This window comes from Primulina huaijiensis, chromosome 12 (assembly GCF_012295235.1).
Source record: "Primulina huaijiensis isolate GDHJ02 chromosome 12, ASM1229523v2, whole genome shotgun sequence".
NCBI lineage: Eukaryota > Viridiplantae > Streptophyta > Magnoliopsida > Lamiales > Gesneriaceae > Primulina > Primulina huaijiensis.
In genome coordinates this window covers 2,768,666-2,793,495 of record NC_133317.1, presented here as the reverse complement: position 1 = coordinate 2,793,495, position 24,830 = coordinate 2,768,666, and the positions used below count along the sequence as shown (strand labels likewise).

Genomic DNA, 24,830 nt, shown 5'->3' with positions numbered 1-24,830 from the left:
CATCTCTAACGTATCGTATCTTAAAAAAGACTAAAATTAATAATAAATACCAACTTACAACACTAAAGCTAAATTTGAAAATTTACTGGACTAAAAATAAAAATTAATGATCCAGTTATATGGTCAAATTTTAATTTTATCCCAAATAAAATGTTATATATTATCGCCAGAATATTAAAAACAAAAAGTGGGGATGTAGAAGGAGATTCATTCGACGGTGTGGATAGAACAAATGGCAAGAAAGGGATAATTTCTATATTTTTACATGAATCAATGCATCCATTATCACGGGAAAAACGATGTTGACCCTTTTTTGCCATTGGACTGGATCTACCCATGAGGTAGGCAATGAGATATTGAGATATGTAAATGAATCGATTCGGGTCGAATATTAGTAAAACTTTTAAGGTTTGAATTTGGCTCGAGTTAAGTATATTCAAGTTTAAGCTCGATTCGAAGCTTGAAAGTTTTTAATTTTTTTGTTCGAATTCGACTCGAAATCTTCAAACATATTCGCAAACTATTTAAACTATTGTTCGCATAGTTAGGATTGACAATAAATGTTCGAAAGCTCAAAACGTTCAAAAGCATGAATGCATATATATTATTATATAATTATATTAATAAATACAAAGGTCGCGAATTATCGAACAAAATAAATTGGCTCGAGTTAGGCTCGAAAAAGTTCGAACATGTTTGATATCGGTTCGAGTTCGATAAATTTGAATACTAATCAAATATTTATTGAACCGGCTCGAAAAGTTCGAACGTATCGAGTTCGGATCAAGTTCGATAAATTCAAATACGAATAAAAAATTATCGAGTTGGCTCGAAAGTTCGCGAACCAAATTGATTCGTTTATAGCTCTAGAGACAAATAGCATCAAATCAAGCCCACAATGGATAATCGCGTCATTTTTCTTTAGTAGAAATTATTATATCTTTAATTTCATAAATGTTTTTTTGAATATAAACATTTTGGATGGAAATAAGTCAGTTACATATGTTATTTTAAACATCTTGAAGTGAGAATAGTGGATTTAATTTAAGAGTCATACGTACAGAATCGATATGAACTTGATCAAACTAAGTTATTTTTTGAGCTCTAGCTTTATTTATGAACTTGAATAGAGTTTTTCATGAGCAACTATTTATAAGTCAATTTTTCATCTGATCTCAAGTTTATATAGTTTGAGCTCAAGCTAATGAAATTTCACAATCTCAACTATGAAATCGGTTTTAAGCAAATGGAATTCATCTCTATTTCATTACAAAAATAGCACAATAAGCAAGGACTCAACCGGATGGAAGTTGCTGCTTTAATGTTTCTATAAGCAACGACTTTCATTAAAAGGAGCATTTAGAAGATGCACATTTTCAAATGTATACACGGTGAGTTTTTATATAGGGTTCATTCTACATCGTACATGAGCCAATACACAAAACTACGTTTCTCCAAAAGTTTGTCGATTTTGTGGAAACTAGTAGAAGCTCAGTAGTCATTGTCGATGGCAAGAGCACGATTTTCAAATCACATAACAATTCAAGTGTCATATTTCGATCACAGTGAGACATTTGTAACCATAGAGCACCGCAGGACAAATGATAATCGTACAGATCCAACTATCTCATTCGGGAACTGTTCCAACAAGTCAAGAACCAAACCCGTAAGCGAGTGCTTGGTCCAAGACTGATCAGCATCACAAAAAGTCTCAAGATTACATATCTCATCCTGGCTCAAATAATATTTCACCTGCTTCAATACTAAAGTTCAATTTATTCATGCTATTCTTAAGATTATCAATCGTCTCATGAATCATAACTGTACTAGGAGAAGACGAATCCCCTGAGTAGAAAACATCAACCTTATTTTTCGCTTCAATCCAACTACATCCAGGGATCTTCGTAAGCCCTTTCTCCCTCATCAATGCTCTCAAACTTGCAGCTTTTCCCTGTAGTCCAGTATCTATATACAAGTTTAACAGTTGAACATAATTGCTGCCTCGGTTCGGATCCATTTTGTTGAGGTTTCTGGCAGCAAATTCACCGAGCTCAATATTGCAATGAACTCTACAAGAAGACAACAAAGATAGCCAAACGCCTCTGCCAGGAGTTATTGTCATATTTTTTATCAAACTATAAGCATCATATAAGCGTGCAGCACGTCCTAGGAGGTCTACCATATTTACATAGTGCTCCATTTTAATCTCGATTTTGTATTCTTTCATGGATTGAAATATTTTCAGGCCTTCTTCAACAAATCCACAGTGATTGCAAGAGGAAATCAAGGAGAGGAACGTTATTTCATCTGGTTCAATTCCTAAATTTCTCATCTCATGGAAAAACTCGATGGCCTTATGGCATTTGCCGTGTGACCCAAAACCAGCAATAATTGAATTCCACGACACAAGATTTCTTTTCAACATGTTATTGAACATATTTTGTGCGTAGTTCAAGCATCCACACTTGATATACATGTCCATTAACGCATTGTCAACTTGAATATCATCAGGAATCTGGAGTCGAATATAATAACCATGTATGGCCTTTCCTTTAAGCAATCCTGCCATTGATGAAACTGCAGGAAGAACACTGGTAATTGATACAGCATCTGGGAACAAGCCATGCTGCAGAATTTGAGAAAGAAAACTGATGGAGATATCTGGGAGGCCATTCTGGTAATAGCATGATATTAAAGAATTCCAAACCACCAAATTCTTCAGCGAGACATTTGAAAACACCCTTTTAGCCATATCTGGTAGCCCACATTGAGAATAAAAATCAATCAGAGAGCTACCCGCAAAAGGATTCAAGTTTAATCCTTTCTTTATTGATAATCCATGAACACAGAAACCAAGTCTTTCATCACTGAGTCCAGTGCAAGCAATAATTACAGTTGCTATTATGTTAGGATCTGGCTTCACACCATCAGATTCCATTGCTTTATATAAATCTAATACCTCCAGGAATTTCCTATCTTCACATGTCCCTGACATCAAAGATCCCCAAGCTACTAAGTCCTTTTCCTTCATTCCACTGAAAACTTTGTGTGCGTCCTTTGGACACCCAAGTTTCGAGTACATTGTCAACAGAGCACTTTGTACGGTCAGACTCTCCATCATTGGTTTTTTTATCAATTCGCCATGAATCATCCTCCCCAAATAAGATTTTCCAATCATATGGCATGCCACCAAAGTGTTTGATATGGTGAAAGAATTGGTTCCAACCATTCTAAATCGCATCTTCTTGTAGATACGTAAAGCATCATTCGCACGGCCATCATTAACATATGCCGAGATCATGCCATTCCATATTTCCACATCTTTATCCTCTACCATATAAAACACTCTCTCTGCATCTTTAAGGAATCCGCACTTAGAGTAAAAGGTTATGAGAGAAGTGCTAACATAAGGATCGTTCTCAAAACCTGCCTTAACCACATCACAGTGTATCTGACAACCATTTCCTATATCATCACCTTGTGAGCAAGCTGCCAGCACGCTGGAAAATGTTGTTGATCCAAGCTCGAGTCTCTCACTCTTTGCTAGCGAGTACAATTTCAAGCCATTTATCCAAAATCCATTTTCACAAAATCCATTGATCATTGCATTCCAAGCTGCCATATTGCAGTTATTTTCCAACTTCTCAAACACGTACCAAGCTTCCATTGGCATGTTAAAATTCGAGTACATATGGATCATGGCAGTAACTACAAAAGGGTCATCATCAAAAGCGTTTCTTATCACGTAGGCATGAATTTCTGTACCATAAGCAATATCCAAAACACGGTTACACGATCCAAGAAGAATGCACAAAGTGTAACCATCAGGCTTCACATTTAACAACTGCATCCGACGGAAATGAACCAAACCAACCTCGCAGATCCCATTTTTAGAAAGCCCGTCAATGATAGAATTCCAAAGAACCACATCCTGAACTAAAACTTGACATTGAGACGCAATATCAAACAGGTGTACTGCACTACTCAGCCACCCGCATTTCACATACATATCGAGAAGTGAAGTGGTGATGAAAGGATCATATTGAAGACCCATTTTGAGAATTATGGAATGGAGAGATTCACCGTAAAGTACATGTGAAAGAGAAGCACATGCCTTGAGAAGAGATGGGAATGCGAATCTCGAAGTCTTGATAGGAAAATTTGGTTCTTTAGAGAATAAATGAAGGGCTTCAAGATACAGGCCTTGCCGAACCAAGGTTTTGGCTTTTCCTGTAATATGATGTGATGAGACACGGATTGGCCTCAGAATTGAAATGTTTCGAGAAATTATCATGATATTCATATAATTTCCATGCGCGGGTGTTGTCTAGACTTGCATTGTCCCTTGCTCAATCCGTACACAAACTTGTGAACCGTGGATTCAATTAAGAAGGTTCAGTCCAAAACACAGACAGGTTCTAATCGTTTGCACGGATTATCCAAACAATCTAATTCAAAATTTGCTCTGAGTTCCCTTTAAACTTTTTCTCCCTCTTTTCTATACGGGATTTCGTTATATCAGATGTGCATAGAAAATTCTTGTAAAAAGTAGAATAAGAATGCTGTTTAGAACCGATGGGGATTGTTGTAATTGCTTTCTTGAGAAATTTTGGTTGATCCCCTCATGTACGGCTATTTTTTTGTAGAGTTTGTTAAAAAAAGATAAAAGCTTGATTCGAAAAAAAAATATTAATTTGTTTCATCTCCACTTAACTGGCTTCTGGTTTGAGTATTTACCTTTGCTGAATTGAAATGGAGGCCCTCAAATTGGTGATTGGTCTTGACCGGCGGACTGTTGTTTCTCCCGGAAGATTTTATTCAAAATTTTCATTTCGATTGTTGCTGAAAAACCTGTTTGCACAATAAATTTCTGACAAGAATATCTAACCCTAGTTAAAATACCAAAAAACAATGCCCAAATCCCAGTTGGAATAATTAGCAACAATGTCAGTTTTCCTTGGACATCAGGAAGTTGCAAGTTGAATAAATGGAAGCAGCAGCAGCCCCAATAGATAAATCTTTCTCAGAATTATCAGCTCCAGCGAATCTGCATTTCAAACTATCGAGACATAAATAACCTAAACTACAAGAAAATCATGTGCATCCAACTTTACAGAACATTTTAAATTTTCTCGTAAAAATTTACCTGCGGTCATTTCCTAAAGGCTCCATCAGTTGTGAAGAACCGAAGTCAGAACAAACCATTTTCACGAAACTGCATTGCCTTCACTCATTTAACCAACTCTCCTGATAAAAATCATAAGTAATTTTTTTTATAGATATCGCTTGCCGGTTGTTATAAGCAATAGATCGTGGATAATTGATACGATGGTTTCAAGAAATGTGCAAGTTTTAGATGATTTGCACCTGTGACACAAAAATGAAATCAAGAATTGCCGCGGGTATGTGGCCAAGCTGAGTAATCAATTAGTAGGCAAATTTAATCAACTATAAATAACTCTGGATGTGTAAAGATAGTTTTTCAAAATTGAGCATTGGAGGTAAAGATGAGAGTGTGGTGGGAGATACTAGATCGTATGTTCAAAAAGAAAGATTAAGGTAACTATAATTAAACTTCACTTGAAGGTACTAAATATGGTTTAAGTGATTTGAGAATCACGGAAAGTTCAAATAGAGCATGATAGATTTCGTGATAACTGTAACACAACAAAAGCTGAGCAAGCTTGCAGGGTATGAAAACCAAGCCTAAGACGAATAACTCAGTCATGAATTCAAACAAATCTTTCTACCTATAAACACCACAATAAACTCACCAAATGACCTTCTTCTTCAGCAAGAGCTTTATCCTTCACTTCAAAATGTTTGGACCATCTATCACGGTGTCCTTCAGCTGTTTCTACGTTGCAAATGGTAGGTTCATTTGTAGTATATGATTCTTTCTCATCGTTGGCCATAAATTCTCTCGACAATAGGTGAGGTAAAACAGTTGCATTCCGAACTCTTTGCTTACTTCGACTTAGTGCTGCAAGACGCCCTCTGATGTCTTGATTGAGAAGCTCCAACCATTGAGAGGCTACATTAGCAGCTGAAATCATACATACGGTCATGTTAGCTACAGAATTTATTTTTCGTTGGTACCATCTTTACCATGATATAAAGGATTAATATAGAAATTTTTTGCACCTTCTCATATTTTTAATCATTTTTACCAATTATGCACTACCAAAACTGAAAAGGAATCAAGTGCAAAGGAAAAGGACAATGTAATAACAACCTCTGACAGAGAGGGAAGCTTCAATGGAGAGTTTGTTGACTCCTCATTAGACAAAAAGGTAGTTTTCTCTGACTCAATGGATGCTGACGATGATAACTTAAGAACAAGTGTATCATGCTCATTCTTATGGCTAAATTGTGAAGGCAACCTTCCGAAAATTCTTGTTTTTCCCATGTATGAATTCCCACATTCTCTTTTGACCTCAGAACTCACAGAAATAGATTTGGAACGCATATGAAACTCCCGAATTTGCTTATTTCCTGACAAAATTTCTCCTTGTTTGAGAACAGATGGACTCACTTTTGAGCTATTAGCATCTTTCGTACCAGTACCAGGTTTGTTTCTATCATCTTGCTGGCTTCGAAATTGTTGATTTTCAGTTCTAGCAAACTTTTGCCAATGCTTCTATGCTAGAACGAACATGTTTAGAGTTTCTCACATGATTAATGATACCTGGATTCAGCCCATTAAGCAAACCACTAGGAGCAGCAGCCTGTGCAAACCTAACAATCTGTTCTTTTTTCGCAATTTCGAACTTCCTCTTATGCACATCATTTTTGCTCTTCCTCCCACGTTGTTTTGGCACTCGAAATGGAATTTGTGTATCCCCATATGACGCAAGCACATAATCATTTCGTTTGATCTTTTTACGTTGTCTAATTGAATCATTTTCCTCCAGTGGACCTACAGAATTTCCACTCTCAAGGTCTTCTCTTTGTTTCATAAGTTCGTAATTTTTATAGGGATAAAAAGGGTCGTTGTGATTTGAACTTGACATTTCATCAGCATTTAAATCTAAATTGAACCCTTTGGCCTTAGAAAAACCATATTTACACGCCATTTCTTCTTTGTCAGAGGCAGGGCGTTCACAGAATTCTCGGATACATGATGCAGCATCATCATTGGTCATATTTTCAGCAGCACCAACAGTTATATTAAGATCAAGTATCCTTGAATCGCGATTGGCATCCAGATGTGCAGCTTCAGCTACAGAAAAATCGTTTTTCAGCTTCTCTCAAGTGTATCTGGATCTCATTTTTTAAATATTTATCAAGATTCTTCAGGAAAAAGCGGTAAAAACGAAACAGCAGCACCGTAACCATAATTGTCAAAGGCTAGCGACCCAGGTGCAGCGATTCAGAAAGGCGAGCCTAGTCAACGCATGGAGTAGCAATGGAAGTTCACTCCGAAATTTTTTTAATTACTTGTGTAAAACAAATAGACCAAACCCTAGCAACCCAATTCTCCAATACCGGAATCAGAAAAAGCTTTGAATAGATGAACGAGGTGAGAACATCTACATCCAAAACAACAAGAAAAAAAACTGATTTCACGTCTTTTGGACGAAGAAATTGATGTTAATCTAAAAAATAATGAAGTCCAAGAAAAAACAAGTCCGAAATTTTTGGGGAGTATGATGATTGATTGAAGAAGATAACTTGATTTGGATTATTAAAAACTTTAATCATATTACTAATTACAATAAACTTATTAATTATTATTTGTTTATGTCACGTTTTGACTTAATTATTTTATATTTTAATATATTTATTCTAATATAAATATATTTTTAAAAACATTTAAAAATATGTGCCTTGGTTCGGTAAGAAGCACGTCTTGTCTCGCCTTATGAGTCAGGCTCCATGACTTTTGTGTGCCTTAATGCGTCTCGCGCACGGGACAACTATGCAAACGACAATAGACAGAACATGGGATGCTTTTGTTCTCATTTCAATGCATGGTCAGGAAAGATACCATAACAGGATATAATTCGATTCGTTTTACCTGGTTAATTTACATTCATGGGTTTGGACTCTAAAAATGCTTAGTTTTTTTAACGAGTGTGAGACGGTCTCGCATATCTTCACTCGTGAGACGAGTCATCTCAGCTCGATCATATTTACGATAAAAAATAATACTTTATTATGATTGAACAAAATAGAAAATATGTATCACAAAATTCACAAAATTGAATTTTTATATTTTTTATTACATGGATTGCTAGATTCCCTGTGCACCCCACTAAGGAGGCAAATGAAAGAATAGTAATCTCGCATCTTTATTCGGAAACAAATATTAATAAATATATCGACCACATAATAATGATATAATATGATTCACTTTTGTGGGGGATAGAAAAGCAAGATTTGCATGTGCGTACACCTGACAAAAATATATAGAATATATACAAGGTCGAATATGAGACATTTAGTCAATTTATAATTGAATATTTGATTTTTTTAAAAAAACACATCTAAAATTTATAATAAATTGCGATTTATAATTATTATCATTTCAAAAAATAACTTAATGAATTAAATTACTATTTAATGGGAATGGTGGGGTGATTTTCTACTTTATGTGCATATAAAAAAAGTATTTTTTTTTTTTTTGTATTTGTGATTATTAATGAAATGGTGCATTTCGTGTGTCATATCTTTCACCTAATTTGTTAAACATTTAATAGGTTCATGGTTGAAAGACAAGAAAAGAATGCCCGTAGATTGAGGCCATGAAAGCCTGTCCAAAAACTTGGGTGGATAAAATTTATATATTTTGTTAATCATCATTAGTTAAGGATTAAAAACAGCTAAATTTTAATGAAATCCATTTATGATTTATTAATTTGATAATGATTAATTAGTGTTAAAGAAAATACCACTTAGTTCCTCATCTTCAAGGAATATCATAATAACACGAGATCAAAATTTTGATATATTTGTGGAATTTTTTCAATAATTCAAAAAATATCCTCTAACCATCACCTTCATATTTCATTTTTTTTCTTCATATTTTATCTCATCTAATTTTAAATTCAAAAATTAACAACTTTTTTTCTTTTTCTTTTTTTTTAAAACACACACATAGATTTAAGTATTATGCGTTATGGATCTAAAAACTAAAATTTTACCAAACTAGCGAATTGTGTATAAGGACAGTCTTACCCACAACAGTGATTTGAGTTCTAATATCATGTTAAGATCGTGGACTTGATCTTAACTTCACCTCAAAAGTTGATTCAAGAGGAATGATTGTCTAAATCCGTATGTACAATTCTCAATAACTTAATTCAGCATATGTAAAACATCTAACATATAAAATAAAAAATCTGATACGGCATTCTCCATTGGATTTTATCGTGCAATTTTCTATAATTTTACTCAGTGTGTATGATTTACAGACTAATGCATGTATCTGGAGTTTACCATGTTCAATAAATGTGGTTTCTCGTCATAAAACAAATAAAAAAAATTCCAACATGGTACCCCTAGGGCGGGCATTTGGGTTCAGGTAGCTGATTTGATCCAATCGAGTCGACTAATTTTTAAAAATTTCAGGTTCAGATAACCCGACTATTTTGCATCAGGTCGTGTTTTTGGATGGTATTTTACTCTCGAATAACTTGATCGGGTACCCATTTGTTTTTTTTTTAAAGGGCTTTCAATGTTGGTTTGGACAACGAGCATTTTATATCATACCGAAAATCACAAAAATGAGGCTTTCATGAAAGTATGTATGGCCACTCATGAAATTCGGAAGTGTAGCTATGTTTTGTTGCATTCAATTAGGCATCTGATATAGGGATGACAACTTTCCCCATGGATTTGGGGCCCCACGGGAAAAACATGAAACGGTGATAGAGATCTCGATTTTTTCAGGTTTGGGTTCGAGTTCGGGGATTTTTTTTAAATCCCTGATGTAGTTCGGGATATGTATGAGATTACTATCCACATCCACGAAATCTTCGAACTCGTCCCGAAATTAATATTAATAATAAAATAATAGTATTATCAGTATTAATAATATGATAATAATAATATTATTTTTTAAAATATTAATAATAATATTATTATTAATATTGATATTGATATTAATATTATCTCTAATAATAATAGGATTCCCCGAACCCGAAAAAGCGGAGATTGGGACGGATATGGGGGTGGGGATGAAATTCGAGAATGTCAAACCCGCCCCCACCCCGACCCGACCTATTGTCATCCCTAGTCTGATATCGCTTGCCACGATACCCTTTAAAAACTCGGCCTTGACCGACCCAGATCGAGTACCCAACTTAGTCAAGTGGCCTAAAAATCGAGTTGGGTATGAAAAATGCTACCCGACAAAATCGAACGTCCATCCCTAGGTGCCCCATCCCATGGTTCCTATTCGCATAAACACGAACAAACTTTTACATTGTGTTTGGAATCATGGAATTCAAGAGAATTTGGTGAGATTTGGAATTGAAAATACTATTTTAATGTTTAGAAATATGAAATTTCAAAATAGGATTGATATTTAGTGGAATTTATTGTGATTTGATATAACTAGTTGAAATATTTGCATAATAAATAAGATTTTATGGGATTTCATGAAAGTATGATCATAAAAAAATAAAACTATTTTTACTACTAAATTTTTATAACTTGCTTATAAATTTTAAATGTTCTTCTCAAATTTTAGAAAGTATCTTTATCCAAAAATATATATTATTAATTCACAAACATTTATATCATATATAATTTTAAGAAAATTATATCAAAATTAATTTTAAATATTTTATATAAAAAATTAGAAATAAGACATTTTTTTAAAAAAAATTTGTTGCTTTAATAGTAAAAATTTAATTTATCAAAATTTGATAAATTTATTTGTGATGATAAACTTTATAATTTTTGTATCTATTAAAAAAATTGTTCAATTAAAAATATTTTTTATATGTTCGAAAATAAATTTTTTCTTTCTACAAAATAAAAATATTTATATAAATATTGTTAACAAAATCTCATTTTTTCCTTGTTCAAACATACTTTTATTAGATATATCTATTACTATCTATTAATATCTCTAATAGAGACAAAAAAAAGTTGGTCTTTTTTTGATTTCTCAATTTTGCCCTTATTTTATATCAAATTTACATTTTTGTTTTTATTTTTTTAAAATTTCAAAAAAACTTTTTTTAAAATTTTTTAAATTACAACTATTTAAATAACATTTTAGTCCTTCGATAATTTATCAAATATCACTTTATTTCGATAATTATAAAAAAAACTTACACACGTGCCGTGTGCCAAATATCTAGTATATATATATATATCAGAGGCTGGGATCCCATCCGTGTATATATATATATCATCTGTCAGAGGCTGGGATCCCATGCATGCCCCACACGCTCAAATGATTATACCCCAATCGACTCCGCCCTTCAAAACTCCTCGCTCCTCCTCCCCCACGTCTCCATTTTCAACCCCGCATTTTTCAATATACATCTATTCTTGTCAACTTTATACCAAGAACTAAAGGAAACCCATGGATGTCCACTCCTCCAACTGCAGGAGTATATAAATCAACATAACGAAATGCAAGATCCAAACTTTAAGTTGAACCAAACGCCGTCGCAATCTTCCGCAATGAGGCTGGTTCACCACCGCAGGGCTCATTCGGAGGTGAAGTTCCGGATGCCGGAGCACATGGATCTAGTATCCGACCAATTCGATGCTCCGGAGGGGAGTTTTGATGAAATGGGATCTGTGGATTATCTGTTCTCTACTTATATGGACATAGAGAAGTTCGGCGGAGGAGCAGGTGCGGGATGCGGATCTGCGGTTGTAGACTCGATTGCTATATTCAATGCTGGTGAGACGGCTGCGGAAGGCGGAGATGACGGTGACGGAAGGAGGAGTATCAGTGGAGTAGCTAGGCCGAGGCATAGGTATAGTAATTCTGTGGATAGTTCGAGTCTAATGCTGGATGAGAATAACATTGAAGCAAAGACAGCCATGTCTCCTGATAAGCTTGCTGAGTTGTGGACTCTAGACCCCAAACGTGCCAAAAGGTTGTTTCTTTTTTACTCCTTTTTCTGGGATTTTTTTTTTTGGTGTGTGTTTCTTGATTTCAAATCTTTATATCGGAGCGAATCGGGTTTAGTACATAATTGGAAATAATATGAGTAATAGATTTTTGTGAAAAAGAGAGATCCAATGGTTTTCTTGTTTGTGGATTGGAGTGAAACTGGTCGGTTGTTTTCGATAATATAGAATTTCGAAGGGAAAAAAAGAGCTGGGATAACTTTAGATGAAATCATATACATAGATATACGTATAATAATAATAATACATAAAAAATATGTGAAACTTAGAACTAAGGAGACGGCTACCAGTGGCTCCACCTCCCTGGATACCCGATCTTGAACTTGTTATAGCAACCAGGTTTACTAATTTGCGATATCTTTTTCCAAATTAAAGAGTCCATCCTTTTAGTCTGTGGATTATTTAAGTTTCGATTTTATGGTGGTTAATGAAGGATATATGCTAATTATCAGTGATAGGTTTTATTGGACCAACGTGATCCTAGATTGTCCCATAGATAAATAATGATGATGTCAAATGACATTTCTAGCTTATTTTAAGAGAGTTTTTTTTTTAATTAAAGGATCTTGATAAAAATGTCTGATTCGGGGGATAAGTGGATAACTGATATCTGCTATCCTATAGTTTGAGATTTCCACTTGTTTTTCTTTCAAGTAATTTTCTGGACCGAATAATTCGCTGGATCATTGATTTCCATAGCTAGTAAACTACCTTGTTTGGCAAGTATTTATCTTGATTAATTTTATGCAGAACATACTAGACGGCACTTGGAACTTATAGACATTCCTCTTGAATTTAGTACAAATTGATGAATATAACCGACATTCATTTTTCTTGTATTGGCCTTATCATGGAGCAGGATTATGGCAAACCGTCAATCTGCTGCTCGATCCAAAGAGAGAAAGGCACGATATATGTCTGAGCTGGAAAGAAAGGTTCAGAACCTTCAAACAGAAGCGACAACTCTCTCTGCACAACTCACACTGTTTCAGGTAGTGCTTCTCTTAGAACTATTTGTACCGTTTTTTGTTTTATTTATGCTAACAGATTTGAGGGGACTAATGAGACATTTTGTGTCCTACGGAACATGTAAAATGTTTGTATGGCATGAAACTGGTGCACATGATTGAAATTTATGATCTGATGATATGCTTGTTCTTTGGGTTTCTAGAATCCGTTTTGAAGTCTTTCTGGTTGTCTCGACTAACTCAGGATGATCGATTAACTCAGGATTATCAAAATTTTCTTGGGATTTATGCAAAATTCCAAGTGCATAAATCTTTTTCTGTAGAATTAGTTCCCTTGCTGAGAATTCTCTGTACTGAAACTGTAGTATATCTTCGCATAAATCTTTTTCTGTAGAATTAATTCCCTTTTATCTGAGACGTTCTCTGTACTGAAAATTGTTGTATAATCTTCTCTGTAAATTTTACCGGAATGTAAGCTGCTACCAGGGTGCATTTTTCCTTTGGATATTATTTGATGGCTTCAAGAGGGAATGTTTGTTCTTGCAGAGAGACACAACAGGGTTGAGTAATGAAAACACGGAGCTCAAACTTCAGTTACAACACATGGAACAGCAAGCACGGTTACGCGATGGTAAGCAGCAGCATGCATTCATGAATGGTGAAGTACTTTAACTTGATAAACCGTCGGAGTAAATATATATATTAAGATCCGAGTTGCCTATGTAGGAAATTATAAAATGGTCAATTAATTCGGTAGGCTCTCCCACATAACATGTCAGTGTGTTTTGCAGCACTCAACGAAGCACTAAAGCAAGAAGTAGACAGGCTCAGAACCGCCACCGGAGAAATATCTTCCGCCCCTTCAGATGCAATTTTCAACACTGCAATGCAGCATGTCTCGTACAACCCCGCCGCCTTCTTTTCCCATAACAACTCGAGAAACGTACAACTCCCGCCATTTCATCCCATTCATACGGCCATGTCGAGTCATCAGCATCCTGTGACAACGTCTGCACTCGGTTTCTCCGACAGATTGCACCAGGATCCTTTAGGTCGCTTCCAGGGTCTTGATATCAGTAGCAGAGGCTCCAATCTTGTCAAATCTGAAGGCACTTCTCTTTCTGCCAGTGAAAGCAGCAACACATTGTGATTCAGGGTTTTTTTACCCCATTCAAGTAGAGTATCTGTGTTAAGCCTATTTGTTTACTTGTTCATAGAACTGACGGTATTCAACGTCCTGATGAGTCATTGTAATCAACATTATTTCATTTGTTAACATTTTGTAAACTAGATTCATTGCCCATTTTCAAATAGAACTTATTACTATGCCCATATATATTTTTATTGAAGCACGTAGTCTCTTTAGAAAATTATTGAGATAGCCCTTTAAAAATGTATAATTAATTAAACAAATTGAACGAATTTATGTTTAAATATTCTATAAATAAATTAAAGTAGGAAAAAATTTCATTGTCTCAACATAAAAATAATCATATATCGTATTTTTTTAATGTAATTTCACAAAATAATATATTTTTACTTCGACTAATATAATCTTACGCCAATCCACTTTCATCTTTTGTTGAAATTTTTTGTTTTATTTTTTTTCTTTCAATTTCTTAATTATAATCCTTTTTAGTTAAAATAATTATATTTTTAGTTCTTACAAAATATATGAAACTTTATTTTTCAAAAATACTATGGGAAAAACCATTATGAGTTGTATCTGAAGAACTACAAAAAGACATTTTTTTGTAAGCAATAAAGCTCAAGCTTATGTAATTTTTTTTTTTTTTTATCTTTTAGCAGTTGAATAAGAAAATATGGATTCTGCGCCAATCCATGATTTTAGATTTTATTTCAGAATTTACTAATCTACCAAGTAGGAAAAAATTCATAAGTATCAGATTGTGATCAATCTAAACCAACCTATTATGTATATGATTCAACATACCAACTATTAAACAATCGATGTATCATACTCTATCGACCAGGTCATCAAAATTGCTGCTAATCTTTCCGAAGTGATTGAAACATAACAGCTAGTAGGGAAAAAAATATTTCCTGAGCGTATGGTCATTAACGTTGGAACAATAAAACAGATGCACCTTACTAAGCAAGAAAATAAAAGGGTGGCTCTTCTTTGTTTGCTAGGCTTTTGCACCTTAGTGTAAATGTTGAGCTTCGCTCCGAAGTTTCATTTATTTATTCAAAAAACTATAATTCATTCAAATGCGTCTATCTCATCATCCACTTCAACCTATTTGAGATGGGTTCTCTTGGGTGAAAAACTTTATTAATGAAATAAATAGAAAATAAATACAGGAAAATGAACAAGAAAGATTTAGAATGGTCCGCTTTGTAAAATAGTTTACTCATGTCTCTCTATTTAATGTCAGTCTTGACGGAAATATTAGACGAAACAATTTTTGATTATCTCTTGGTTCCCCCATTAAAGAGAGATCATTTTTTTTCCCTTTCTATCTTTCTATGAAGATCAAGTATTTGACAAAATATCTTATTAACTTAGTAGATTGCTTGTGTTGATGAAGTAAGGTTCGAGAGCCCTCTTGATTAATAGTGTAGATCCCTTTTAGTTGATCAACCATATGTTGAGAACCGTCATAGACTGTAAGAGGATAATCTTCATTTCCAAAGCTAGAGAAGTAAACGAACCAAGCCGAGATGAACAAAAGCAAGATCGAGCTCGACTCGTTTAAAATATATAAAGGTTTGAACTCGATTCGAGCTTTTTATCATGAAATTCAATCTCTGCTCGTTTTGAAAGTACTAAACTCGTAAATAACTTGAGTTCGATTCCTGAACCCACCTTGAAAATAATATTAATAATATAATTTTTTCAAATATAAGTAATATTATTATTATTACTATTGATATTAATATTATCACTAATAATAATTAATAATAATAAATTTTGTTTCGTCGAATTCCCGAACCCCCATCCTACCCCATAATCATTTTTGAAACGAGGATGAGAGCGATGATGTGAATTTGATCCCTGCTTGGGACATGAATATGGATGACAAACCCGTTTTGGCCCCTTCCATTGCCATCAGTAAGTGGGACTAAAACTTTTTGTTGGAAAAATTAAGTTTTTGGTCCTTTAATTTGTACTTTTTATATTTTAGTTATGTTAACATATAATTTGCATTTTTAGTATGGCATGTTTTTTCTTTTTTTAGTCATTTTACGGTGAATTTTTATTTTTGGTCCTGTAAATTTTTTTTTGTCCATTCTTATATGTTTTTTTTTTATTTTTATCATTTTTTTACTGAAAGACGTAATAAACTTGAATAAAAAAAGATAAAAAAAATACAAGTTACAAAACTAAAAATATACATTTATCGTTACAATGAACACAAGTGAAATAATTCCAAATTACATGACAAAATATATATTGTCACAATTTTTTTTGTTTTTTTATACTTTGTTAATTTGTACTTTAAAAAAATTGTAAACTACAAATTTTTTAAATATTACACGATAATGAATTTACGTATTCGATAAGTCGAACAGAAGATTCCACATGAGGTAATCAGATAACTCACAATTTGTAGTATTAGTACGCTGTCCGCATGTTGAAGTACAAGTCCAAGCGGTCGGATTAGCAGTCCAAATCCCGACACAGCCCTCCTTGAACTCTCCATCCGAACAAATTCCAGTCAACGAAATCTGCTACATCCCGTTTCTTCTCTGAGCGATGGCTGCTGCTGAATCCCAAGGGTTTCGTGGACTGCTCAAGCTATCGCTTCCCGATCTTCCCTACGATTACGAAGCGCTGGAACCCGCCATCAGCGGTGAGATCATGCGGCTCCACCACCAGAAGCACCACCTGGCTTATGTCACCAATTACAACAAGGCTCTGGACCAGCTAGACGACGCCGTTTCCACCGGAGATGCCGCCACCGTCGTCAAGTTGCAGAGCGCTATCAAGTTCAATGGCGGAGGTTTTCATGTTATTATATATACACCTGATTTCATTCACAACTATAAAGGGGAAAACCTATATATATAAATTGATTTTTATTTTTATTATATAACTCTGATTTCACAATTTCTAAATTAAGTTTATGGATCAAATTCCAAGTGAGGTGTGGTGATGCTTGTGATCGAATACTTGAATCCCTTGTTGGGAAAAAGGGATCCCTTTATTCCCGTTTAAATAAGTTGATTTTGAAAACAAATATTGTTTGTTTGTTTGTTTGTTCAGTTTTCTTGCGCATTCACGATAACCACGGTATGTAAAATATGCGTTTCTAGTATACGATATTAATTTAAAAATATTGAATTTAGTAAGAAAATAAACTTTTTTTTCCTTATTTTTTTTACAAATTAATCTTGAATATTAATCCATGTAACTAAATTAAATGATTAGAAATGCTTGCATCAACCAGTTGGAATAGCTAGTTCTTCAATCAGGTAACAAATTGATTTCTTAAACTTAGTTATTTTAATATCAAATTACTTTCTATATAAAAAAAAATCAAATTACTCAAAAGAGTATTTTATTTATTTTCAATTTTCAAGTTTGTTGTTTCCATGTCTCGAGCATCCAAAATGGTCATATGTTTACGTGCACTTTCCAACTTGCAAGCTTGTGTTTTCAATTCGTAGGTCATGTAAATCACTCAATTTTCTGGAAGAATCTTGCACCCGTTAAGGTAAGTTAAATATAAACAGTTGTTTTACCACAAAAAATTGAAATGTGGAGCTTTCTTTAAATATTAGATTGATGATAAATTGCATTCTCTCCTTGCAGGAAGGTGGTGGTGAGCCTCCAAAGGGTCCTTTAAGCGCCGCCATCGACAACGAATTCGGGTCCTTGGAAGCTCTAATTCAGAAGATGAATGCAGAAGGAGCTGCAGTACAAGGCTCCGGATGGGTGGTAAGCAGCTCGATCCATCATGAACCTAGATGTTAACGGAAGATTAATCTCCAGTGAATTTGTATGTTCAATTTCATCTTATATATTTTCAGTGGCTCGGCGTGGACAAAGAATTGAAGCGGCTTGTGGTTGACACCACTATGAATCAGGTATATAATATAGATCTTCGAAAAAATGTGAGAGTACTCCATGCATGTATGGATTGATCCAACTTCGGCAGGATCCCCTGGTTACTAAAGGGTCGAATTTGGTTCCTCTGCTCGGGATCGATGTCTGGGAGCACGCATACTATTTGCAGGTAGATCATATATTATCAGTTTCAGCTGCCCTCCTCCTCCTATTTAATAATATCTGGGAGAATGTTCGAGTTTTTTGTTGGTTGGCATTGTACAGTACAAAAACGCGAGACCGGATTACCTAAAGAACATATGGAATGTGATGAACTGGAGATATGCTAGCCAAGTTTATGACAAAGAGTGCCCTTGATCATCCACCTGATCGAATAATATTATAAATCTGTTTGTTTAATTTGTGTTGGTGGTCCGGGACAATGCCGTTGTTTTTAAACTTGAATTAACGTTTTCGTGTTTGTGTAAGATATAAGTTCATGAGTTGCGAATAAAGAGGGGAGCACAAATAATGCACAATCTTGTAATATTATGCATCCAACATGCCCGCCACCCGTCAGCCCGTTTTGACGTGTCTATGCACAATCTTGTAATATTATGCATCCAACATTAGAGTAATGGTGAATATTATGTGGTTTCGGATTAAATGTTGTATTTGGATCGAATACGAAATCAGAGGCGGAGGCAGAAATTGATTATGGTGGCTAAATTTTTTAAAATGTCAGAAAAGCGTGATGTATCAGTAAGTTCCAACAAAATCAGCACTAACAATCCAAACATACCGATCCGTACATAAAAAAAAATGGACTTAAACGACGTTTAGAATTGGGTTATATTGATTAAAACACCTGATGAAGATTGCAATGCCAAGAAAATTGATAACATGTGACAAGTATCAATAAAGTAGAGGTGATAATTTAAAACTTGGAAACATCCTCGAAAAGAAAAGGAAAAAATACTTGGGAACGATTTTTCCCAAGCGACCCGAACTAGTTTGGGGCTGAAGCTTGAATTGATGATATGAAACTTTAACTAGTGATGTTGCTCGCCTTGCCAAGCCCAAACAATCTCTTTAAGAGCTGGTTTTATAGTCATTTTCAGCATTTTTCTATACTCCATCGTATCACCATTACACTTCACCTCGACGTAATGGAAGGATGAAGTGATTTCAAATATTTCCGCATCGATCGTTAAAGTACCATTTCTACCTTCCTTAGACATCTCTAATCTCATCGACCCTTCATCCTTCTTCTTCACTTTCAACTTTAGATGACAGGCAATATCCTCTAGTTTTGACATGATATCACACGCTGGTTTTGCTGATGTAAATAGAACTTCGTCCTTTTTGTCATCGTCCACAAACAAACCAGACAAGTCAAATCCTGTGGAGAGAGAGATGATGTCAAATGCATTTAATCTAAAAGGTCTTGCAAACTCCATTTTCTTTTCGGGACGAGTATCACAGCAAGAAGGTCCAAGAACTGCATCAGTTTCAACAGGAGGCTTTTCAATGTCCCCGACTTCAGTCCTTGCATAGTTGGAATTAAAACCTTTTCGAAACCACGTGTTTTCCATGATTCTACCTATGGAAATCCTAGTGTGGGGATTTGGATCAAGGATCCTTGAAAGTAGCCTGCGAACTTCAGGAGGGAACCAGTGTGGACATTTATACTCGGCCATTGATATCTTCCTATACATCTCTATGACATTCGAGTCGTGGAATGGAAGATAACCAGCAAGCATAACGAATAAAATCACCCCACATGACCAAATATCAGCTTTTGCTCCATCATAACCTTTTCTGCTGATCACTTCAGGAGCAACATATGCTGGGGTTCCACAAGTTGTGTGGAGCAAACCATCCCGTCTCTTGGATTTTGAAAGTGCATTCAACCCAAAATCCGATACTTTAAGATTCCCATTTTCGTCCAATAAAAGATTTTCAGGTTTCAGATCACGATGATAAACACCCCTTGTGTGACAGAAGTAGACAGCACATATCAGTTGCTGAAAGTATTTCCTTGCAATGTCCTCCTTGAGTTTCCCCTGGGAAACCTTGTGAAAAAGCTCCCCGCCTTTAGCGTATTCCATCACGAAGAAAATCTTTGTTTTTGTAGCCATTACTTCGTAAAACTGAATTATATTTTCATGTTTGATCAATCCCATAACAGATATCTCTCTCTTGGTCTGATTCACAAGTCCAATTTTCAACACCTTTTCTTTATCAATAACCTTAATCGCCACACTCTGTCCTGTTTTAAGGTTCCTACCATAGTAAACTTTGGCAAAACTACCTTGTCCTAACAACCTTCCGACATCATATTTCTTCATCAATATGTTTCCCTTATTCTCCATGTCAAAGCACAGATCCTATTACTCTAATCCCAAGTTCTTCTCCTGCAAGATATGGTGCTCACAAGGCAGGAGCTTTCGTCGTTATGAACTCAACCGTCTTCCACAACGTCGTGCCTCAGCACAACGTGAAGTGAGTAGGTTGCAGCTTCGCTGTGCATTTGGCTGAAAGAATTGATTGTGAAGTCGTAGTCACACCCGCCATCATTATAAAAATCGAAGAAGATTGACCTTGATTTAGGCACAATCTTGCAGGCACAGGAGACTGAAGGTTTAGCTTCGAAACACATCTTTCCGCATTCCCGAAAACTTTCGATATCACCAATATGTGATGAAGATTCTGCAGGTAATACCAAATCAATAGTTGCTCAAGCATAGACAATTGAAATTGTGAATGAGAAAATAATAGTCATGACTTTCTCAGTTCTTGTTTTCACTATATTATTATCAGACCATATACAAATTTAATAAACTCAGGTTCAACAGAATGATTTCAATTAAGCTAAAAATTAAGATTCTTTTTCATATCGTTCAACATTTTTTGAATCTTGGAACAATATTCAATATGTGAAAACAATATTAGGTCCAAAAGAAGATCCCACAAAGTTAAACACATAAATGACGACACCTTTAAACTTGTATCGAAAGTTTATTAACTTGATCTACCAATATATTTAATTAATTGAAATTAAAGATCTTGCTTCATATTGATCCAATCCTCACAACTTTCGTTGCTTTGTTTACAAAATCTAAAATTTGACCAAAGGAAATACCTTTACAAACCATAGCTTACCTTAGAGTTCTATCGAATCAAAAGTATCAACACCAAATAAAACCAAGCCCAATTGAAGTTCGGCAAAGAAAATCTTTAAGGCTTCGGATATAATTTTTCTACCACGATAAATGTTGACCCTTCAATATAAAACCAAGAAAAAAAAAGGATGGGAGTAATGCAAGTCCAAAGTCCATCCAAAATTTCATGCTCGTACAAAATCTTGTGATTCAAAAACTCTAAAAATTCAAGAACTGCGCATTACCGCAAAAAAGAAAAAGAGAGAGAGAGAGAGAGATAAATCATTGAATTGAAGGTGATAAATCAGATCCCACAACCAGCATTTTCCTACTAAATTGAACAAGAAACATCAAGATAGAAATGGGTTCGTGCAAAAATCATACCTTGACGAAGAGAAGAGCTTCGGTTTTGATCAGAAACCAAAGCCTCTGGGGTAGAAGAAGAACAAATAGAGGTGTTGAGAAGCACGATTTGCGCGTATATGCTTAAAAAATGCCAAGAATCTCCAATTTTAGAATGGGCTATTTTTGGTATGAATTTCTTAGCCGTTCGTTGTGTTTCGGCTAATAATCAGCGGCGTTTGAGTTATCAATTAAATCATCGTTCAACCTCCACTGCCGGAGTTAAATGACACTATCGGAATATTATTAAAAAATTCCAATATCATCTTCGATGGTCAGTCCCATGACATCACATTTGCACAGCCTCACATGGATTCCAGAGGATTTGTCCACAGACAATTTGGATTTACGTTCCCCTTCCATCACATCATGTGGGGCGGAGAATCTACTACATCAATCACAGGTAACATTTCTTGGGTCAATAAAAGCTCAACACTTGTATGGACACAGATCGAGAGACACTCACTCAATTAAATGATTTAGTTGATTTATTATTCTGTAAAAATTCAAACGCAACATTGCTTGCTTTCTTGGGTCGAATCGGGAAATTTGGAGAGAAGGGAGTGCATTCTGAAATATTTTAAAAAAAAGATCCATAACTCAATTTACTTAAATGTTCTTGTGTTTTAAGTATAAATACATCATTAAATTTGATTACATATATACATTTATTTTAAGAAGAAAATTTCGACGTCGACTCAAACATGAATCGACCATTGTTTGGTCGACCAGATTTAGTCAAAGACCAAAGCAATTTGGCCGACCAACAATTGTATGGTCGACCAAACAATTGTTGGTCGACCAAAGCAATTTGGTCGACCAAATTGCTTTGGTCTACCATGAATTGTGCTTTGGTCGACCAAATTGTCAACCAAACAATGGTCGACCATTTGAGGGTCGACCATTGTTGATTGTTGGGTTACTCAATATCTCGATTTGGAGAAAAAGATTAGTAAATTTTAATTGAGGTAAGATGTGTGTCGACTCAGAAGAAAAAAAAAGAGAGAATTAATTAAGTTAAAAAATTTAATCGTGGTTAATGTAATAATCAAAAGTCAACTCCTTTTTTCTTAAAAAAAAAAGTCAGAGTCCTTATTTTTTAAATACTTTCTATGTCACTCCTACTTTTTTAACTGACCCGAATCGTTCTCTTAAAGATATTACTTAATAAAATTTTCCAAACAATCGATATATTTTAAATAATTAATTAATCAACTGATTATTCAACAAATAAAATATTCATTTCGAAATCAGAGGAGTGTGTTTTATCTCACGCAAAGATGTTCGCTTTCGTTGTAAAACGATTACAAAATATTCAATTACCAACCACATTGTATTCAAATAACTTCTTAAGAGAATAAGAGCATAGAAAACGCCAAAAGTTGAGACTGTGTCCCTTCACTTGCTCCAAAAATCATNTACACAAATAACCTGTCATTCACATACTGTAAAGCTGGAAGCAACCAAAATATGGAGTCGATTCTAATTTTTAAAGCGGCCTTTTTTTTTTATAACAGAGAGACCACTAATTAATATTTAATAAAGGTCACATGGCTTTTGGGATTGAGCTAATTGAGTACGCGAAGTTTGAGATCAAGATCTCACCACCACTTCGTATTTAATAAAGGTCTCATGGTTTTCGGAACTGATGAAAGTTTGAGATCAAGATCTTACCACTACTTCAATATTTAGTAAAGGTCTCATGGCTTCCGAAACTGAGCTGGTTGAGTACACGGAATTTGAGATCAAGATCTTAAGTTCGAATCTCATAAAAAACTTTTTTTTACTTGAGTATGGGCATGATCTTTTACATATTTCTCTGATGTAAATGATTTATAAGTTACTATACACATACAGTGATCAATTTTTTTTATTAACCGTCCGAACCATCCGAACCGAATTACACCGTGCTGATTTTCATAATATTTTATAAAAATCGCGATTAAAAATATTAATCATAAACCGCACCGCATACGCGGTTTGGTTATTTTTTTTGCCAAGAACCGCACCAAACCTCACCGCCTAAACCGCTTGCCATAATATTGGGCCGAAAATTATAATAATTTGTAAACATATTTAAATAAAGAAGTCATTATTCATTATCCTAACTCTCTTCAAAATTATTATTCTTACAAATAAAACTTATCTTTTTCTTAATTATTTTTCATATTAGTCTTTTATTAAAGTATTTATTTCTTTTGTTATAATATTTTGTTTGAAGTTTGAAAGTTAGAAAAAAAAAAGATAAAATAATATAAATATCATTTTTGTTGTGAATGTGTTGTGTTGTTATTAACTTAGTTTTGAATCTTAATTATTATTTTATCTATTTTTATCTTTATATACTTTGAATTATATTTTATATTTGAAGACAATATATTGTTGTTGTTTTCAAATAAATTAGAATATATGTTCTCATATTTTTCATTAAAAAAAATCGTAAATTGAGTGCAACAGTTTGAAACCGCTCAAAACCGCAAGGCTAATTTTTCATGTAAAACCGCGATTATTTTTTCAAAATACTAACCGACCGCATATGGCAATTCGGTTTGAATGTTTTTTTAAAAAAAACCGTAAAACCGCACCGTGATCACCCCTACATATATATACATAGTTTACTCAATACATAGTCGAAAGAGTAGTGATTACATATTTATAGAAAATATAAGAGGTGCTATTGTACCGAATTAAAATAATTGATTAATCGATTTTCTACTAAATTTCTTAAATAATTGGTACAAATTTAAACACACTCGTCATCTCTTCTTCTAGTGTCTGTGCAATTTACATTGACATAATTAAACAATTGCACCAAAAAGTTCTGGATTATCAGTAAAACAATTATATTAGTAAAAATCAGAAAATTCGATGTACCTTTCATTATCCAAGGGCAAGGCCCAGTTAGTCCAATTCACAGAATGAGACACGATGTCTATTGGCTTGCACCAAATTTGGGCCTATATTCAGTAGTTGGGCCCATTTAGTTCATTAAAAAAAATCAAAATTTTAAAGTGAACTCGCTTTTTCAAGATTTGGTGATAAATCCACAAGTTCGTAATTTGTGTATAATTATTTGGTTGGACTTCTAATTCATTATTTGTTGAGTCCTATATATTTTTATTTTGAATTTTTCAAAATATAGGTGGAATATTTCTATAAATGTGTGTGTGTCTATATATA

General features: G+C 34.3%; 4 protein-coding genes across 5 annotated transcripts; 2 read left to right on the top strand and 2 right to left on the bottom strand.

Annotated features, from left to right (window-relative positions):
- Positions 1–1,248: 1,248 nt before the first annotated feature.
- On the bottom strand, positions 1,249–5,567 carry LOC140989274 (pentatricopeptide repeat-containing protein At2g40720-like). Its single transcript, XM_073458441.1, has one exon. The coding sequence runs from the start codon at positions 4,301–4,303 to the stop codon at positions 1,727–1,729; it is 2,577 nt and encodes an 858-aa protein (XP_073314542.1). The 5' UTR covers positions 4,304–5,567; the 3' UTR covers positions 1,249–1,726.
- Positions 5,568–11,393: 5,826 nt separating this feature from the next.
- On the top strand, positions 11,394–14,396 carry LOC140990659 (transcription factor RF2b-like). The gene is made up of 4 exons (XM_073460479.1): positions 11,394–12,068; positions 12,962–13,094; positions 13,617–13,701; positions 13,862–14,396. The coding sequence occupies exons 1-4, from the start codon at positions 11,593–11,595 to the stop codon at positions 14,218–14,220; spliced, it is 1,053 nt and encodes a 350-aa protein (XP_073316580.1). The 5' UTR covers positions 11,394–11,592; the 3' UTR covers positions 14,221–14,396.
- Positions 14,397–16,634: 2,238 nt separating this feature from the next.
- Positions 16,635–18,691, top strand: LOC140989670 (superoxide dismutase [Mn], mitochondrial-like). Of its 2 annotated transcripts, none has more exons than XM_073458985.1 (6): positions 16,635–17,038; positions 17,706–17,752; positions 17,851–17,976; positions 18,069–18,125; positions 18,216–18,274; positions 18,370–18,647. In XM_073458985.1, exons 1-6 carry the CDS (start codon positions 16,792–16,794, stop codon positions 18,395–18,397), a joined length of 564 nt encoding a protein of 187 aa, XP_073315086.1. In that variant the 5' UTR covers positions 16,635–16,791; the 3' UTR covers positions 18,398–18,647. The 2 variants fall into 2 exon arrangements, with proteins under 2 accessions (XP_073315086.1, XP_073315085.1); XM_073458984.1 differs by having other exon boundaries at positions 16,643–17,038; positions 18,197–18,274; positions 18,370–18,691.
- A 5-nt stretch (positions 18,692–18,696) lies between these two features.
- Positions 18,697–21,862, bottom strand: LOC140989668 (CBL-interacting protein kinase 2-like). Its single transcript, XM_073458981.1, has 2 exons — positions 21,633–21,862; positions 18,697–20,796 (listed from the first exon to the last, which is right to left on the bottom strand). Exon 2 carries the CDS (start codon positions 20,457–20,459, stop codon positions 19,137–19,139), a length of 1,323 nt encoding a protein of 440 aa, XP_073315082.1. The 5' UTR covers positions 20,460–20,796; positions 21,633–21,862; the 3' UTR covers positions 18,697–19,136.
- Positions 21,863–24,830: the final 2,968 nt, after the last annotated feature.

What these genes read in the sequence shown, in the direction of transcription:
- LOC140989670 (XM_073458984.1), top strand. Translation starts at nt 16,792, where the DNA reads ATGGCTGCTGCTGAATCCCAAGGGTTTCGTGGACTGCTCAAGCTATCG. An exon ending in TATCAAGTTCAATGGCGGAG is followed by an intron (nt 17,039 to 17,705) that starts GTTTTCATGTTA and finishes TTCAATTCGTAG; the next exon opens with GTCATGTAAATCACTCAATT. An exon ending in AGCACGCATACTATTTGCAG is followed by an intron (nt 18,275 to 18,369) that starts GTAGATCATATA and finishes GGCATTGTACAG; the next exon opens with TACAAAAACGCGAGACCGGA.
- LOC140990659 (XM_073460479.1), top strand. Translation starts at nt 11,593, where the DNA reads ATGCAAGATCCAAACTTTAAGTTGAACCAAACGCCGTCGCAATCTTCC. An exon ending in CACAACTCACACTGTTTCAG is followed by an intron (nt 13,095 to 13,616) that starts GTAGTGCTTCTC and finishes TTGTTCTTGCAG; the next exon opens with AGAGACACAACAGGGTTGAG. An exon ending in GCAAGCACGGTTACGCGATG is followed by an intron (nt 13,702 to 13,861) that starts GTAAGCAGCAGC and finishes TGTGTTTTGCAG; the next exon opens with CACTCAACGAAGCACTAAAG.
- LOC140989274 (XM_073458441.1), bottom strand. Translation starts at nt 4,303, where the DNA reads ATGAATATCATGATAATTTCTCGAAACATTTCAATTCTGAGGCCAATC.
- LOC140989668 (XM_073458981.1), bottom strand. Translation starts at nt 20,459, where the DNA reads ATGGAGAATAAGGGAAACATATTGATGAAGAAATATGATGTCGGAAGG.